Source organism: Onychomys torridus, chromosome 2, assembly GCF_903995425.1.
Source record: "Onychomys torridus chromosome 2, mOncTor1.1, whole genome shotgun sequence".
NCBI classification, from domain to species: Eukaryota; Metazoa; Chordata; class Mammalia; order Rodentia; family Cricetidae; genus Onychomys; species Onychomys torridus.
In genome coordinates this window covers 165,748,865-165,768,417 of record NC_050444.1, presented here as the reverse complement: position 1 = coordinate 165,768,417, position 19,553 = coordinate 165,748,865, and the positions used below count along the sequence as shown (strand labels likewise).

The window sequence follows — 19,553 nt, the reverse complement described above, 5'->3', positions numbered from 1 at the left end:
TTACCGGTCTCTGCTCCTCATCGAAGCCGAGGAAGAAGAATGGATCCAGCTGCCTTTCCTGCCTGCAGCCATTCCTGGCAGGGCCAGGTGGAAATAAGAGAGGCCCCTATCCTTGCAGATGGAGGGACTCCTGGGAAAGCAGTTTGACTCATGGCCTTTAGAAGAGGCTGTACATCCCAGGGATACTGGACCCACCCAAAGCATCTGAGACCCCCATGCCAGAATAATGCCAGTGAGTCACTACAAGGGCCAGACCTAGAGCCATTCAGTGACCTCAGAGAATGTGTGCACAGTGTGTGTGATCTGTTTCTCTGTGGCTGTCTGTTGTTGGTTCTCTCTCCTTATGGTTGTGTGAGACCCAGAACTGCCTGATGGGTGGGAAAGAGACAGAGTGAGGCAGGGAAAGTATCCCACAAGGCCCTGTGTAGCGGGTGCAGCCATCATTCCAACCAAATGCACTGAGAGAAACAGCAGCTGGAAGACCTGGCTGCACAGGGACAAGCTAAGAGGCCAGAGGCCATGGGACAAGCAGAGAGTGGCCCAACAGAGGAATAGAGACAGACGACAGGGCTACCAATCACAGTTCTACTCAGGAGGAGACCTAGACCACTAGGGAGCAAATCCAGGAGGGCCAGCTGAGGTACCAGGAGGACACAAGAGAAGGGATGCCTGGAGCTCCCCTTTCCCCACCCCAGAAGACCCCTAGTCCAGTGCAAAAGCTTCCAGAACCAGGGCAAGATCTTGTCTGCATCATCTGATGGTTCTTTTCTCAACCCAAAGACTACTTATCCTCCCCTGGGATGCCAGCCAGGATTCCTAGAACACTTTGGGGCCCACCATTCTGCTGTATGTTTCCTTTCCTTATGCTGTTTGAGAATGCGGCTTCTTTTAATTTATTTTGTTTTGTTTTTCAAGACAGGGTTTCTCTGTGTAGTTTTGGTGCCTGTCCTGGATCTCACTCTGTAGACAGGCTGGCCTCGAACTCACAGAGATCCATTCACCTGGCTCTGCCTCCCAAGTGCTGGGATTAAAGGTGTGCACCACCACTGCCCAGCTTAAATTTTTTTAAGGCAGTTTCATAGATTGAGGGACCCTGAGTCATGCTGTCTTAGGTCAGCACTCAGAGACTCAAACCTAGGCCTTCATGACTCTTATGCCTATCTCTTCTCTGCAGGTCTACAGAAGTACCTGAGCCCATGGTACTTCTGCCAAGAAGGGTGCTAGACCAGAGTCTAGACCTGCCTATCCTGGGGTGTCCTCTGGAGAACTGCCCCAGTGCTCTTGACTTTGGGAAGTTGGGACAAACCTCTGTACTGTTGTCATTGAGCTGGCAATGCATTGACCTTGAAGGCTATTACTTTCCTGCCTTGGCTTCAACCAAGAGTCTACCTGCCAGTTTGCTCACTAGAGGAATAAGCGTGAGCCAGCAATGGGAAATGAGAGCTTTCAACTCTCAGCACCTCTGATGGAGGAAGGCCTTGGCCATGGATGTTTCTGGAAATCCTGCCACTGGCCTGGGAGGATTGCATTTGTAGTTGTATTTCCTTGCCATATCCAGAGGACACTGGACTGGGAAAGCCTCAGTTCTGGCCCTGGCAAAAAGAAGGCTATGACTCTGTGGCCAGAGGGCCCAGTTCATGCCAACTCTAGGGCCCACAGGTGTGTGGCCACATTCCCCAGCCTCAAACTCTGTCCGTGGAGCAAGCCACTCTTGCTGTTATAACTAAGTGCCTCATTCGGTGAATGATCAACAGCAGGAACTGACTGAACAGAGAATTCCACAGTGAGCCAGGATAGAAGCTAGCAGAACTGGATCTGGGGAGGCCTTTTCCTCACAGATCACACTTGGGTCTTCCTTGGAGGATGGATGGAGCGACAGGTTCCCTTCATGCTGCTATGCTGCAGATTAAACTGTATACCCAAGTTCACAGAGGACATGGGTAGACACAAATGCCAGCTATGTGCTGGGTATTGTTGACCAGAAAAACAGGGATTGAACACAACATACCTCTCCCATGTCCCAAAGGCACTGGGAAAATGGAGAGGGTTCCAGAGGGAGCAGGAGCCAGGCAAGCAGCTGAGCACAGGACCCTATGGGTCTCCTCAGGCTGCTCTGAACTTCACCAACCAGTTCTGGGCTCATCATCCCTGCTTGGGAGTCTGCAGCCACTACTGCCCCTCTGTCTTCTAGATCAGTGCTTTAACAGGGTGTGAGGCCTTTCCTGCATATCTGCCTGTGGTTGATATATTGTACACCCCAATAAACTTATCTGAGGGTCAGAGAACAGAAAGCCACTATAGTAAAGATAGAGGTTAGGCAGTGGTAGCACATGCCTTTAATCTTAGCATTCCAGAGGCAGAGATCCATCTCTGTTAGTTCAAGGCCACTCTGGAAACAGGCATAGTGACATACGCCTTTAATCGAAGCACTTGAGATCTCATATCTTGCTTGGGAAAGACACACACCTTTAATTCCAGGAAGTGATGGCAGGAAGCAGAAAGGTATAAGGCTTGAGGACGAGGAACTAGAGGATTTTTTAAGCTTTTAGGCTTTTAGCAGCAGTTCAGCTGCGATCCATTGGGATGAGGACTCAGAGGCTTCCAGTTTGAGGAAACAGGATTGGCTGAGAAGTTGGCAAGGTGAGGTTAGCTGTGGCTTGTTCTGCTTCCCTGATCTTTCAGCGTTCACCCCAATACCTGGCTCTAGATTTGTTTTTTATTAAAAAGATCTTTTAAGATTCATGTTTCATCTGCCTCTTTGTAGAGATTTCTCCTTGGGGACAATGACATAGTGTCCACAAAGGACTAGAACTTCTCAGGAACATTCTATAACAATCCCAACTCTACCTTTAAATCCCTATAGCTGAGGGAAAGAGAGGGTCTGGGTCAGCAGTGACCCAGCACCAACCCACGTGGTACCTGTGAGTGCCAAGAGCATAGTGGGGTGTTTCAGCCACTGCTCTTCCTGTCCACTGAGGCCAGGCTACCCTAAGGAGTACAAAATCCACAGGCACTAAAGACTTTGGGGAGACTCCATAGGAATGCTGCTTCCCAGGATCCAGACACTGCACAACAAGGAGGTCAGAGAAGGCTCCATAGCAAAGGAGATGCAGACATACAGCCACCCCAGGTGTCAGGCACAAGAATAGGGGTCTAAAGTAGCACCGCTGGCCTTCCCTGTGGACCAGTACAGCTGGCCTGGGTCAGCCGCTGTCAGCCTTTCCCAATCAGAACTGCAATTCGCTTCCCACGTTCCTTCTTCTCCCTAGGGACAGAGAGGACCTGGCGGAGCTCTCAGGCAACATTAGTGGGTGTGACAGAAATGGAACTGGAGTCACTGTGACAGCTGAGAGCGGGTGAGATGGGCTTCTTGGGAACCCTAGCTTGGGGAGCCTCCTTGGGGACAATGATGCAGTGTCCATGAAGAGCTGGAGCCCACGGGCTTCTCATGAACATTCCATGGTGATCCCAGCACTATTCTTCAACCCCTACAGCTGAGGGGAAGAGAAGGGCCTGGGTCAGCACATCAAGCCTCCCCCAGCACCAGTGGCCATCCTCTTTCCCAGTCTCCTTCATCTCCTGGCAGGAGTGGGTTCAGCTGGGGCATCTCTTGCAAAGCCGCACCCTGCATAGGAGGGCAGCCCTGTAGACCTGACTCGGGTAGGGCTCCCAAGCCTCCCCCTCCCATGAGAAGCCCTGACCACCCGCCTGACAGCACTAACTTCTCAGAATAAGGCAGAATAATTCTCATTGGTTCAATATTACAAGAGCCTCCAGGCCATTCATTCAGCGTAATGTAAGGACTGGACCCATCTTACTGATGAGAATGTTTAAGAAATGAACTCTAAGCCAGAGGGCAGCCAAAGCAGGAACAAGGTAAGGGGAGTTATGGCCTTGGAGCTCGCCTGAACTTGGAGCTCCAGGCATGATGTAGGACCTGCCGCCATCAGGACCCAGGGAAGGTGAAAGCAGAGGAAGGTGCTGGCCCAGGACACAGGCTGGTCCTCCATAAGCAACAGAACATCTCCATCCATGATCTGCCTCTAGAGCTGGCCTAGGGACTGGCAGTCTGCTAGAACGATGCCAGCCTCAGCCTCTAAGCACTTCCTCTCAATCCTCTAATGACGTAAGAGCTGAGAGTCCTATTTGTCCTGTTTTACTGCTCAGACACACACATTAGTGGGGGCCTAAGTCTAGGCTCCACCCTCATGACACCAAAGGAGAGTCCTAGAATGACTTTGCCACAGACTTAGTGGAAGTGGAGATGAGTTCAGGGCCTTGGAGTGTACAGAAAGGAGCTTTGTTAAGGATGAGAAAGATGGTTCAGCCAGTATTTGCCGCCTTAGCATGAAGGCCAGGTGTGGTGCCATGCACTTGTAGTGCCAGATCTGGAAAGGGGGAGACCTAGAGACTTCTGGGGCTCACACAAGCACACGTGTGTGCACACACACACACAGAGACATGCAAATGTGAATACACACACTAAATAAATAACAAATAAAATGAGTATCACCAAAGAGCCTGATAGGTCTATCACATATGGGTTTGGGCCTACCTATTCAGGACTAGTCCAGAGCAGAGACCAGATCCCATCCAGCATGGCAGAAGCAGTGACTAGTGTAGTGAATAGCCATTCCAGCATTGGCCTGGAAGTTCCAACCCCCATTGAGGCTTTGGTAATGGTCACGCCCACAAGGCAGGGTGGAGGAGGAATCGGAAGACCCAAGATAGAGAGGAGGGCTCTCTCGCTTGGTTCTGGGATGCTGGACGCAGGAGGTAGACTGAGCAGAGTTCTCCAGAGAACACTGCCGGACTGCGCCATATCTTTGCCAGACCCTACAACCTATCCCTTCATTTGTAAGTTACACCACAAAATAAACCTCCCCTTTAACTACGTGGGGTGGCCTTAATAATTTCACCAATAGGCTAGTGTCGATCTGGCCACCCAGTCCAGCTGAATGGACTCGGCCCTGTCCCAAAACATGATGTACACCCAGCCTGAACCAGGTCTCAGGGCCGGGGCCAAGACTCCCATGCCAGTACTCAGTTTTACAGTGACTATTCATCACTCACAGCGGTTTCTGGGCTCACCCCACCATCAACTCTGCACACACCTCCCCACGTGAGCAAGCAAGGCCATCCTTCCCTCCTGGGATGTCTTCATTTCCTACAGCCTGTGCTCACACACGCAGTCACAAGCTATGCTGCCTCATTTATTTGCCAGAGGAGGCTGGGCTGGCAGAGAACACAGAAAACACAGCAGGCTCCTGGCTCTCAGCAGAGGCCCCTTGGCCATGAGGTGACTTATAACTCCAATCATCCCAAGCTCGCAGCGCTGGGGCATGAACCCCACAGGAGGGGAGACCAGGGAAGAGGCAGGAAGGAGAGAGAAGGCCGGTGCTGCTGGAATGCAAGGTCTGAGGCCAATCCATCCTCTGCCTAAGACTCGGTCATCTGGTCATGTCCCTGCCTCTACCCACCTCTGCCAGAGGCAAGGACCTGGTCTACCCTTAGAGACTCCAATGTCTCAGAAAGGAACAGAAGCAAGCTTGGAGCCATAGTCCTGCATTCCCAGATACTCAGGAGGCTGAGGCAGGAAGATCTCAAGTTCTAGGCCTGCCTGGGCCACAGAGTGAGATCCAGGAGAGCCCAGGGAATTTAGTCAGACCATGTCTCAAAGAGGGCTGAGGGTACAGCTTAGTGGTAGAGGACTTGTCTAGCACAAGCAAGGCCCAAGTTCAGCAGCACTCATGGATGCCAACTTTGGCCTTGGGTCGTCACCTTCTTCTGCCCTCTTTCTACCTCATACATAAGTGGAGGCTGGCCTGGTTGGCTTGCTGGCACTGTGCCCAGCTCCCAAACATCATGTCCTACTTGTATGGCCATCAACACAGCACACCAGCTCCAGGGCACACACTACAAACTCCAGCTTCTGGGAGGAAGATGATGGGAAGCACCCCCTAATACACACCCAAGAGCATCCCTCTCCCAGACAGGATAGATGTAAATGGGCTGAGAAGGTAGCAATCCTTTCTCTGGGGCTCTGTAGGTCTTTAGGAGTCATCCTTTCCCATGCCTGCTTGGAATTCCATTGTAGAGCTTCCAACCCACTCTCCTAAGCTATAAGAAATATGGGGTCAGCAGAGCCAAGGTCTGTTTGACTCACTGCATCACCACACCCCAAAGCAATTGACCAAAATTTGGAGCAGGTACGCTAGACAGAGAGAACCCTATGTGGCAAGAAGCACCCACCTACTCCAAGCACCATTTCTTCCTGACACTGAGTTCTTTGACCCACAATCCAATATCCATGTGAAGGACTTGCGGGGTGTCTTCGTGGCTATGATAGGCCTTCCCTGCAGGCTCACATCATGGCCTGGCCCTAGAGACAGTGGGCTCTGAGTATCTACCCTGTGTAAGAGCTGCCAGATAGGTATAGACATCAGCAGGAGTGACTGCTAGGTCAGGCCAGGCACTGGTCAGCCCTACAGATAACTACCATACTCCATACACTCCAGGAGTCAGTCAGACCAGAGTAATGCTGGGAATCTTCATTGCTCAGCAGAGCCCTTGACCTGGCTTTCTGTGTGGCACTGAAGAGTGGGGATTGCCAGACTCCCAATCAGGTAAGGCGAGGCTCTGGGGACAGTGGACAGCCACCTCAGGCCAGCCCCATCTAGGAAGCCATGGGGCTAGGGAGTCTGTTTTGTCCCCACCCACCCCCGGAGCTGAGGACCGAACCCAGGGCCTTATGCTTGCTAGGCAAGCACTCTACCACTGAGCTAAATCCCCAACCCTTGTTTTGTTTTTTTGAGACAGGGTTTCTCTGTGTAGTTTTGGTGCCTGTCCTGGAACTCACAGTGTAGACCAGGCTGGTCTCGAACTCACAGAGATCCGCCTGCCTCTGCCTCCTGAGTGCTGGGATGAAAGGCGTTGCCACCAATGCCTGGCTGAGTTAGGGAGTCTGATTTCATCTAGAAAGGGGGCTGTGGGACAGGTGGCACGTGGGGAGGGTATAACCAATACTTGATTAGGTGAACCGGCTCACAGCAAGCTGTCCAGGGCCAGGTCTGTACCAAGTCTTTCAGTTTGCTCCTTAAACCAGCTTAGCAATCACTCCCTTCTTCAGAGGGAGACACCTCAGCTTATGGTGATGAAGGAATCTATCCAGGCTCTGTGACTGATGGGGACCAGCCAATCTCCCTAGGACACATCTATAGGTCACAGCGGGGGACTCTGGCCCACTGAAGGTCTTGTGCATTTACGTATAGCCATGTCACAGAGATACAAGAACAGGAGCGGGGGGGGGGGGGCAAGCTGCTCCCTCAAATTGACTTACTAAACCAGTTCAAATCATAAGCCCTCTCTAATGCCAACCCAAGCCCCAGATCTCTGCTGGCAAGAAGTTCTGGATGGGGCCCAAGTGGACCTGCAAGCAGAGGTCTCAGCTCTGCGGGCGTCATCAGAGACTGACTGCACAGGCATGGGGACACAGACACAATCATTAACCCTGATCTGCACTGCCCTCCTGAGACTCTAAACCTTTATCCCCAAACCCATACTTACTTCCCTTTAGGCTAGACACATGGAGGTACAGGCCTAGGGCTGCCCCACAGCTGGGACATGACACTAGGTCACAGCAACATTCCCCACTTCCAACCTCCTGCTGGCCTAAGAACAAGTTAGAAAGGAGACCATGGGAATTCATTCTTCCAGAGTGTCTCATGCAGAGCAGACACCCCCGCCTCAGTGCTTCTCTCAACCCCAAGTCCAGCAGGCTAGGCCCCCACTTGTGGGCAGATGGTTCACAGATGGGTAGTTGGATGGCTGGGGACAGTGTGACACTTCACTGGGGACATTCTAGGGCACGAGACGAAAGTGACCGTCTGATACAGGGAGCAGACAGGCTGTTGACCCAGGCCCAGAATGCTGGCCACAGATGGCCCCAAACACTCCAACAGGGTCAGCTCTTCAAACCAGCCCTGGGTTCACATGTCAGGGCAGCCAGAGAATGAGGGGCTGGGGACAGCAGGGCCTCTTCCATCCTCCTGCTCCCTCCCCTCTCTGTTCCCTGTGTCTCCCCAGAATCGCCTTCTGTCTGGTCTTGATTTTGCTGACAGCCTGCCAGCAATGTTGGGGCGGAGTTAAAGGGGCCGGTTCAAAGCTGGCAAGTTGCTTCCAGCTCCAGGCCTCTGACAGTCCTTGACAGGCGAGGTTCCTATCGGTGTCGCCTGGCATCCACAGGGATGTGGGCCCTTCCCCCATTGGGACTTTACCATCTAGTACTAGCTTGGGCTTGCCCCTGGCTCCCACCACCGACTCTCCCACCTCTCCTCCCCAGCGCAGAACAACAGACAGGTCCTACCTTGGCAGGTTTTGCCATCCCCCTGCAGCTGGTAGCCAGGTGGACAGCGGCAGTAAAAACCGCCCACAGTGTTGCAGCATGGGCCTTCACAGCCCCCATTGGCACTGGCACACTCGTCTACATCTGTGGCGAGAAAAGCAGATAAACATTTGGCCGTGGGAACTCAGTGTCCCCAAGGGATGGGGGATATTAGCTAACAAGACAGGCCCCAAAGAGGGACCCAATGAACAGACCCAGAGCCATGCTGCTATCTCCTCTTCCCCCTCCAGGCACCCAAGAAAGTGGCTCTCCTAGCATCCAGTGTAATTGGTCTAAAAGACATGATCTGAGCAGCTCATCAGAAGAGGATCTGACCTTCAAGAGTGGCTACAACCAATGGTGTTAGCCCCAGAGCATCCTGTGTGCCATGGTGGATAACCTGTGCAGCATCAGGCTTTCCAAGAAGCCAGCCTCCCTTTGTTCTGAAGCTAGAGAACCCCACATGAACCCTCTTCACAGCTACCAGGACCTTGCCAATGGAATCAACACCCTAGTCCCACCATGACAGCTCTGGTCCCCCTTTATGCTCTTATGATCAGGTGGAGCTGTGTCAGGTTAGGGAAGGCAATGAGTCAGGTCCTGAGCCCACGGCTCCCTTTCCTCCACCAGCTCTCAGGGGTACAGAGCATGGGTGGCTACTTGAGTAGGCAGACAGCCAGCTGGGGTGGAGGACTCCTGCCTGGGTCCAGTCTTACACAAGAGCAACAGTGCTTCAACGGCCCCCCATCTGGCTAGTCCTGGACTGAAGGGGCCAGGGTTCTGAGGAGGTTCAGGGGTGTTAGAACAGCTCACAAATGTGTAGACTAGTCAGTATCTAGTGCCTCTGTCTACTGCTTGGTCAGACTGCCTCCAGTTGAGTCCAGGGAGGCTCCTCCTGTGTCCTCAACCACTAATCTCTAAGCGCTGAGCTCTCCCCTGTAATTTCGAGGCAGGCTCAGGGCAAGGGATACCCCAACATGTCATAGGCACACATGGCTAAGCCTGCCATATTCTCCCAATTGCTGGAAGGGAAGCCAAAGCCTTCCCAGCTGTGCACAGGCGGTAGACAGAACCAGGTACAGGCACTCTCAGGCCCAAAGCTTGCCCAGGGGCCCTAGTGTCTCTTCAGGAGGGTCCCTAGAACCATCTCACAAAGCTAAGCTAAGGACCTCAGAGATACCCGTAGGCCCATGAGAACAGTGGTGGCCAAAGGACACTGGCCAGCTGCCTCTGGATTCTTGGAATGCAGCCACCAGCCCTGTAAAGTCTACAGTGGGAATTTCCTAGGAATTCCTGGGGAGTTACACAGAGTCTCAGCAGAGGTCATGGCCGGGGTGACTACGGTCCCATCTGCTGGCCTGAGGAGACAGCATCAAAGCCAGGCTGGCAGGACAGGATACGAGGCACGATACAGCTTCTAAGCCTGTCCTGTCATTCAGACCACTGTGTGGGAAGCTGGAGAGGAGGCCGGTGAGGACCTGCAGGTTAGGGCCCCAGACCAAGGTCCTCTCACTGTATGGGCCCTGGGTCCAGGTTAGGGAACCTTACAAGACCGTACCTTAGCCAAGCGGACACCAGAGCAAGAATGTCCCCTGCAGCTCAGAGCCTCGGGGGCTCTGCATGTCTACAGGAAAAACCCTGAGCCTGGCACACAACGAGGGTCACAGTGCCTGGTACCCAGGTTAGACACTTGCTGCCCTGTCACCATAGCAGCTGCTAGGGGGCTCCATGCTGAGCAGCCCTGAGTAGCTCCCTTCAGTTCTGGGCTAGCCTGAGCCCTGTTCTGGGTCTCCACAGCTCTTATCACCTGCACTGGGGGGTCATCCACAATTGGATACATGAACCTCAGGAACCCATCTCAGGGTTCCTGTCTCCAGCCCAGGCCCACAGCGGCTATGGGAAAGAGCAAATGCCACATAAATTCCACACACAAGAGCTCCAGGACAGAAGCCAGAGAACTCACCCCTAGTCTCCCTCCCAGGCTGTAACAATCGTCACAACCAGGAACCAGGAGAGGAGGGCAGAGTGGGCAGGTTCCCCAGCTGAGTACCCTTCTATGCACATAACCAGGGCCTGTTGGCCATCTGGGCAGTGATGGAGACATTTCAGAGGTGGAGATGGCTAAGGAAGGTCCCAGTGCTACATTTCAAGTTCTTAGTAAACTGTTCAGTAGAGATCCCCCATCACTCTTGTGTAAATTGCCCCTTTGAGGTCTGCCCTGCACTCCATAGCACTTGTGAATGTGTCCCATTTATCACCTGTCCCTGGGAGTGATGGCTTGCAAAGGTAGGATTTCCATGCTTTGGGTAGGAGCTTTCATAAAACCCTCTCAATGTAGCCAGGAGGCTGTGACATTGGCATGCATGCACATCTGAAGCAAGAACCCTCACAGCTGAATCCACTGGAGGCAGACCTAGAGCCTAGCACAGAGGCCCACCAAGTAGCTGCCCATGCAGTCCTGGCTGGCATCACCCCTAATGTTTTGATTCTGGTGGCTAAGGATTGTCATTTGAAGATAAATATATGCAACCCTCATGTGCCTTTGGGGGAAAAACACCTTGGAGCTTGGCCCCCTTGAGTTCACTCATGGCTCACTAGGATGTCCCTACAGTTCACAAGGATATCCCCCGATGACAGCTTACTAAGTCACCCCCACAATGCACTAGGACAACCCCATGGTCCACTGGGATGACCCTGCAATGGTTCATGAGGACCCCTCAGGGAATAACTCCATATCCCTCTTTGCAATGCTCTGCTCCTCATGTCAATGTCACTCGTTGGAGCAGCCCCTGCAGGTTCCCAGGGTGTGCGAAGCGAAGGTCCCAGGGGCCACACACTGCCGCCATGCTATTGGAATGAGACAAGTCACACTACAGAAAACAGATGACAAGCTGGTGCTGTGAACCACCACTGATGACGGGGCTCTCCACCAAGGAGACAAAAGCACTGTAGAGTGAGAGGTGATGGCTCACGGCACCAGAGGTGTGCCAGGTGCCACTGAAGCCTGAGTCCAAAGGTTGATCTTCATAATGTAAAGTTCTCCTCAATTTAAACAGAGAAGGAAATGATCTTCACACGAGGCGTGCCCCACTGCTTTGGGGATTTGGACACAAAGGGAAAGTGGGGCCTGGGTCCCTCTGCAGCTCAGGCCCCAGTACAGTGACTCCACATGAATAAGTACCAAGCCACTAAGACACCTTGGCATCTTGATGCTCAACCTGAGAAGGCTAACACATCCTCACCTGCCATCCATCAACATAGATGCTAGAGGAGGGTACATTGGTGGGGTTCTCAGACTGGCTGCCAGGACCTCAGGTGTGACATGGATATGAAAATTGGCAGTACTGTCACACACAGCATCTCCATGGAGCAGAGCCAAGGCCGTGGCAGGCACCCCACAGATTCAGTCCTGTAAGATCGTGGCACAGCCCCCTAATAATGTGAGATGCCATGGGGTCCACTGCAGAGGAGAAAGCATAGTTCTAGGAAGCACAGACAAACAGCCAAGGCCAGTGCAGACTCCAGGGGACAGACTGCATGCTTGGCCCCCTTGGCCCTCATTAATCATCTAGGATGGAGGTTGCTGGGAGTGTCGGGGCCATAAGGAGGCCAGCAGGAGGTGTGATGTGTGAGGAACTCCCCTCCCCCTGGAGAAGCAATTCTAGCAAAACACTAAGAACAGTACAAGCCAGGCCCTGAGCTGGTCCACGTCTACACGTCCCTCAGGCCCCAACAGCAGCTGTCTGATAGATGGACTTCTGGCAAGTCAGTTTGGAATCCTCTCCCAGGGATGCATGTCCCCAGGATGCCCAGCCCTCCTCTCCTGTCAAAGCTGGCTTCAGTGTGTCATTCCAGCCCTGAGGGTCCTTCAGCAAACAGCCCACCAAGGACAAGACACTACAGCCTCTCCTTCCCCACACATCCCCCGACCCCACAGGCAGCTTTACACAATGTCCTGTACAGGAGACCATCAGGGGAGTTGGATGGGGGCAGAGGCCAGAAACTGGGGAGAAGGGGAGGGACTGTGGTCCCACACACAGGAGAAGCAGCTGTATGGAGACAGCCCTGCCCAGAGTCATGTCTGGCACTTAAAAGATTTATCCCCTCCCCCACTCCACACTAGATGTGCATCCCGAGAGCCAAGTGCTAGGGCAGGCACCATGCCACCACTCTGCACTGGGCTCCAAGCTGGGCATCACCATCAGGTTACAACCCAGAAACCTGTCTCTGCACCAGGAGTGTGGTGGCTCGGTCCTTGACACCCACTTTATCACTGGGGACTCAGCCTGCTTAGCACCCTGCCCCTAGCCACAGGCGAGATGAAACATGAATCCAAGCCTGACCACTATGGTGCCTATGATCCTGGTTTCATCTGTCTCTTCCTCTACCCGAGGCAGCGGTCTTCTCCAAGCTCTAGGTTCTGAGGAGAGAACTAGTGACCAGGAAGGACCCAGAGGGCTATGAGGACATGAATGACAGCATTAAAGTATCTGGGGCTGGGCTATGTGTAGCAATGTGACTAGGGTCCAGAATAGCACCCAGAAACAGCGGGGCAACCTAAAAAGAAGACCTGGGAGATGCCCAAGAAAATAGAAGCCACAGTTTGGGAGAGCGGCTTGATGGGCAGGCAACTTGCCTCACCCACCTAGCTCTGCTCCCCAGGTACCCCACAGTTGAAGGCAATATCCAACAACCCCCTACCCATGGGGGTGTTTCCCTTAAGGCCCATCCTCCCCACAGCTCGGGCTTGGCCCAAGGACTAGCAGCAAGGTTCACTTAGCTGGCATGCTGGGCTAGAGGACACAGTCCCCTTCCAAAAGACAGGGAAGGGCCCACCTGCCTCCTGCTGTACTCCCAGGGCCTTGAGACTAGGGTCACCAGCTCTCCCACCTTGAGCAAGAGGCTCATAGCCTAGACCTTCCTGCAGAACCTAGGCCTGCCCTTGGCTACTCTCACTAGACCACTTTGGATGACCTGATGACCTCATAACTGGGCTCTTGGTATATCAATATGTTCTTTCTAGAAATCTTTAGGAGGAACAGAAAAGGGGAGGGCTCAGCCAAAGGATGCACCTCCCCACTACACCCCCCCCCACACACACACACACACTGGCCTATGAAGAAGAGCTTTCCAGACCAGGAGGCCTTGCTATACAGAACATGGGCTGGGACACCCAAAGGGGCTGCCCACACCCACTGTATAGGGGAGACAGCCCGGGCTTCAACTCGTGGGCCTGTGGGGACAGTTCTACCTGATCCTGTCTACCCACCTGAAGCCTCAGGCTGCCTGTCAGGAGCCAGGATTTATGAGGCCAAGAATCCCATCTTCCTAAAGCCAGGTGTCACCCAGACAGGCTGAGGCTGCTCCCTGAGTCTCAGCCAAGAGCTGATGCAAACCAGCTGGACTAGAGTCAGCCACCCAGAGCTCCAAAGGAGAGCAAGGGGCTGCAGGTACAAGGGGCTTCAGAAAGAACCCTGAGCCTGGGAGGTCTGGAAGGCACCTCCCCTGGGGGTCGAGGGTGGGCAGCCCCTCACTTTGCTGTGCCAGACTGAGAGACAATCCCAGGGACATCCCTTCAGCCAACAACACTCCAGGAGACTGATTTGGGCAAGATGCATTGGCTGGGCCTCTTTTCTACCTCCCAAGGAATGTGCCTCCCTAGGAATGTTCCACTTCAGAGCCCGGATGGGCCCCTCCTTCCCTCGGGGGGCAGTGGGACAATTGGGAACCTCTGTGTGAGCTTGCTCTGCAGGGCCGACATGCCCGCTCAGCACTCTAGGCTAAACAAGCTCAGGGGTGTTGCTTGGGTGGGGCTGAGCACCCACATTACCCCACCCCACCCCACAACTCCTATCCCTAGGAAGCCGCCATGTCTCCCTTCCTGTGCACCATGCCAAATGCTGTGGCAGGTGTCTGGCCTCAGGGACAGGGAAACAGATCTTTTTAGGAAGACAGTGGGGATCTATGCCAGCTTTGGGGATACAGGAAATGACAAGGACAGTGACTGGGGGTTAGCAGTGCTGTTCAGCTGGTGACGAGAGGCTGCTCTCCATAGTGGCCATCTGTGGAAGGTAAGACAGCAGAGGTAAGGTAGGGTCTGGTGAGTTAAGTCCAGCCAGACAGGAAGGGATGTATGTGCAAGCTCACAGGTGCCTGGCAAATGTCAGCAGGCAGAGCTGAGACAGCCTAGAGCCTGGACTGGACCAAGGGTTGGTAATGATGCACCTGGGGTATCCTGGAATTACAGGGGTAGTTCCCGTCACTATTGTCACAAAGCACCACCAACCAGGACTCGGGAAGTGGCTCAGTTGCTAAGAGCACTGGCTGCTCTTGCAGAGGACCCAGGTTCAGTTCTCAGCACTCACATGGTCTGTAACACCAGTTACAGGAAATCTAACACCCTCTTCTGCCCTCTGCAGGCACCAAGCACACATGCGGTGCACATATACACATGCAGGCAAAACACTCATATAAATAAAATTCAATTAAAAAAATACCACTAACCAGGTAGCATAAACAATGATTTTGTTCTCTCAGCTCTAACAGTCAATGAGCCTATATCCTATCACTAAGCCAAATTAGGGCATTGGCAAGGGGAATATACTCCCTCTAGAATCTCTGGTCCCCCTGCCCGGCCCCCCACCCCCCCCACATTGCCCCAACCTCTGCCTCCAAGGCCACATCACTTCTCTACCATGCCTAATTTCCATCCCTCCAAAGAGGACCCTTGTAATGGCACACAGGACTCTTGGGAATCATGGCTGATCTCTCCCTCTCAAGACTGTAAAATTGATCATATCTCCCAAACCTCTACCCTAAAGCCAGGGCTGAGATCAGCTGGTGATATTAGGTGTTAATTCCCTGGCTTGGAGGCTGCTGGTCCATACCCTTTGGCTTGGTCAGACTTCCCTAGAGTAGAGATAGGATAGGCAGAACCCCCAATCTCTGCTGGGCCTTTCCTACCTACTCCTTTAAAGCAGGAGGGACCAAGGGCCACTTCTTAGAACTATAGCCAAGGCCCAGCACTGGACATCCATCTACCCAGGGCCACTCAAAAGAGATCACCCACACATTCGGGTAGCCACTAAGCCACCACTCAGAATGTCCCCAAGCTGCTCCTAGGGCCTGTAGAAAGCAGCCACTGTGGTTCCCAGGAGCCAAGACACACTGCCTGTAACCAATGAAGGTCAGAGCTGGGCAGGGCTCATAGTCCTGGACACAAACACCCACACATGCCAGGCCCAAGTGCCCTCTTGAACCTTGGGTACTTCACACCCGATGGTGTTTTGGTGGGTACTCAGAAGCTGGGCAAGGATCTCATGGGCAAGAGTTCTGAGATGGCTTGACCTCCAGGCTGCAAGAGGACTGTGGTGACCCCCAAACCTCTGCGGTTGTTCATTCTCTTACCTTAGATGTGGGAGCGTACAACAAAAAGACCTACCTGGGCCACTAGAGTAAATCTACACAGACCAAAATCAGGAGCCACCCCAGCCCCAGGGTCCTACCTAGTCCAGGCCCAAGACAGCCAGAACCAAGACACTTGTCATCACCTTTGGTTATAGGGGGACCTGGGAACTGTGGTAGGCTCCAGGAGCTGAGTCTCTTAAAAAACATGCTGGGAACCCCACAGCGTGAACTAGAACCTTCTCAGTACACTGGCTGTCAGGATAGACACCTGCTGTGGCCTGTACCACAGTTCTCCCTGGGGTCACAGGCAAGGTTGTGGGGCATGACTCTCAGGGAAGCATCTGCAAGGTGGAGTGACAGGGGACAAGATGGACCTCCCTGTGCCTCTGTCAAAAAGATAGTTGTCAGCAACTGTGTACATACACATGCTGCTCACAAGAAACCCAACGCCAGTAAGTGTCCCCTATCCCCACCTGGGGAAGAGTTTGGCCCATCTACTCCAAGTCTGCAGTTGGCACACTAGCCCTCTAGGACTGACCTATAACCCTAGAACCAGACCAAAGTCTTAGCCAGCAGGGGCCCCTCTCCGAAACAGGCCAGGCCCAACCTGTCACTGGGTGACCCAGACACAGAGGTCTGGGTTTTATCTACAGGCTAAGAGCCCATGCTCTGCTTTTCTGATTGTGGCTGAGAAGGGGTCAGAGTGGCCCATCCCATGTAACCGAGAGCTCTATGTAGGGCCCGTAACCTTGACCCAAAGAGCTCCCTGAACTCCCTGGAGGCAGGAAGTGTCTGCCATTCTGGTTTTATGAAACACAAGACAGTAACTGCTATATCCAAGACTTCATAGGATGGAACTCAGCATTCTGTTACCTCTCCCAGGGCTGGAGCACACACAGGGGTGGGGGAAGTTCCTGCAAAGTAAAGCAGCTTGTAGCCCCACATCCCCACACCCCACACAGTTCTACCCTAGCCTCTCGTCTGCTCTGTCAGTGAAGCCCAGGGAGTGCTGCCCTTAGGCCCCAGAACAGCCTGTGGGTCCAGCAAGAAACACTCAGCAAGGGCCTGAGGACCAATCTGACCATGCCAGCCTCCATCCTGCACTGGAGTACTTGAGTGGGGTGCCTCACAAATGATGGATCTGGCAGGCAGGAGGCCGCAGACTCGAGGTAGGCAGATAGCTAAGTACAGGGCTCCCAGAATGTACATGTTCTGGGCTTTGGAGGTGAGGCTACAATTGCTCTCCTTGTTCCACTTCCCCGTGTTGAGTTGCTGCAGTGCTGGCCCCTGAGATGTGTGCCTCCCACCCCTAAGGCCTATAAACATGCGATGCTACATCATCAAGGTGGGGTTGGGCTGCTGGAACAAGTGTTGCTAAGTTGCTGAAGTTGCCTGGAGGTGTTCACTGTGACCACAAAGGGCCCTGTGAGTGGGGCAAGAGAGAGAGATGAGGTTAGAGTCAGAGGCAGGGGTCATACCCTAAGTCTGAGGGTGGAGAAAGGAGCCACAAACCAATGTAGATGAGACCCTGGGAAGCTACACAAGGCCAGGCTGTGATTTTTCCAGACCTACAGAAGATGGGTGATTAAATTTGGTGAGGGAATCTACCCGATAGAACCATGAGGCGGAAATCTTCCAAAGCTCCCATTTGTGCTAGTCTGAATGGTAACAGAGAAGCTAATACAGTCACTAGGTGTGGATTACCTTCAAAACTGAAAAACAAGCCAGCTTAGCAGCCTGCCTACTGCTCCGGGCTGGAGCCTGCCCTTGGCTCTCAGCTCAGGGGAGGGAACAGTGCCCAGCAGAGTCACTGTTGGAGCAAGCCTGCTTCCATCACCTGCATACCTCCCTGGGTGGTTATCTCTGTTCAGGAGTCCCACCAGCCTGGGGAAGCTAGAACATTCCAGGCTGATTCCCACCAGACCCTGTCCACCTTAACACAAACTAGTAGGAGTAGGGTGAGAGGTCATCCATACCAGGACCCCTCCAGAACAAGCATTGGGAGGCCTGGCCCCATGTGAGCAAGGTGGGATAAGCAAAGAATCATGGGATGTCGAGAAGGGACCTGGGTAGTACAGCCAAAGGGAAGAGCCTAGAGGAGCATTATCGGGGAAGTTTTTTCTGAAGGAGCATCCTCAGGGCAGAAGTAGTTCGGAAGGAACCGGCTCAGGGAAGGTGCGCCAACCACACACAGGGTACCAGCTCCAGTGAGATCCAATGACGTGTGTGTGTGTGTGTGTGTGTGTGTGTGTGTGTGTGTGTGTGTGTGTGAATGCCACAGCATGCATGTGCTTCCCATTCCCACTCTCTCAGAAATAGACAAGTGTGGTAGCTAAAGGCATTACAAAGGTCCCTTTAGCATGGGAAAAGTGTTTCTGCCATGTGACTGGGCCCCTTCCCTAAGTGCTGGTTGTGATGAGTGGGACCACTGTCTACCAATGAGATCCTCTGCTCTAGTCCTAGTGGGGAGGGCAGGAATTCATGCTAGCAACCCAGCTCTCTAGTTTCACCTTACTGAGCTTCCAGCCTTTCACCTGAACCTGAGCAGGAGGCATTCCTTCAAGAATACCTCAGAGCTGGGGCTGGAGAGATGGCTCAGAGGTTAAGAGCACTGGCTGTTCTTCCAGAGGTCCTGAGTTCAATTCCCAGCAACCACATGGTGGCTTACAACCATCTATAATGAGATCTGGTTCCCTCTTCTAGCCTGCATTCATACATGCTGTATACATAATAAATAAATAAATCTTTAAAAAAAAAAAAAAGAATACCTCAGAGGACCCCTCACTCTTTCATAAAAATATATCTCATTGTGCAATGGTGATAGTTGGGACCCAGCAGATAGAAAGCATTGGACCTTAACAGCATGTGAGCACAAGTTGGGAATGCTCAGTCTGTCCTTAAAATGAGCTTCAGGGTGTCGAGAAACCACTTAAGAACTCCCTCACCCTGGGTGGCTCTGCAGCAGACAGTCAGCCTCACGCTACCACCATGACCACCATCTGCTCAACTGCAGTGACACTACTGGACCTCAGCATGTGGCCCTTTCTTATAAACACGTGAGCATCTGTGATGACCACAGCCACAGACCAAACAGCTTTGTGAAGCATTGAGACAGGCAGAGACCAAATCAGTCTAGTCTATCCTCGGAGAACACAAGCATCAGGCAATGCCCTAAGCAACAAGCAGAAATGGGCCTTTACAAATGGGGAGGGGCTCTCAGAGGACCTGAGTTCAATTCCCAGCACCTACAGTGGGTAGCTCATAGCCATCTGTAGCTACAGTTCCAGGGAGATCCAATGACTGTGTGTGTGCACGTGTGTGTGTGTGTGTGTGTGTGTGTACATGAACACATACACAAGTGAATACCATGGCATGCATGTGGGAAGTCGGAGAATGGCTCATGAGAATCTGTTCTCTCCTTCCACTACATGGGCCTAAGGTATAGAACTCAGGATTTCAGTGCCTTTACCTGCTGAGGTATCTGAATGGTCCTGCTTTCTTTCTGTTTTCTTTTGTCTTTCTTTCTTTCTCTTTATTCCATTTTTGTTTTTGTTTCTGGAACAGTTTGGGGTTATAAAAAAATTCAAAAAGTAGAGAGTCCTGTATGTCCCCTTACACCACCACCCATAATTCTTTCCTTACTTTTAAAATGTTTTGTTATTATTGTATGTGTATGGATGTTGGGTTGCATGCATGTCTGTACAACACATGTTTGCTCAGTGCCCATGGAGGCCAGAGAGAATGTTGGATACCTTGGGATTGG

General features: G+C 52.8%; 1 protein-coding gene across 1 annotated transcript in view; it reads right to left on the bottom strand.

Moving 5' to 3' along the window:
- Nucleotides 1–19,553, bottom strand: part of Megf6 (multiple EGF like domains 6) — a 99,598-nt gene that overhangs the window by 39,948 nt on the left and 40,097 nt on the right. The window contains exon 4 of the mRNA XM_036177067.1: nucleotides 8,366–8,488. Within this exon, the coding sequence (XP_036032960.1) occupies nucleotides 8,366–8,488 (123 nt within the window). The remainder of the gene's footprint in view (nucleotides 1–8,365; nucleotides 8,489–19,553) is intronic.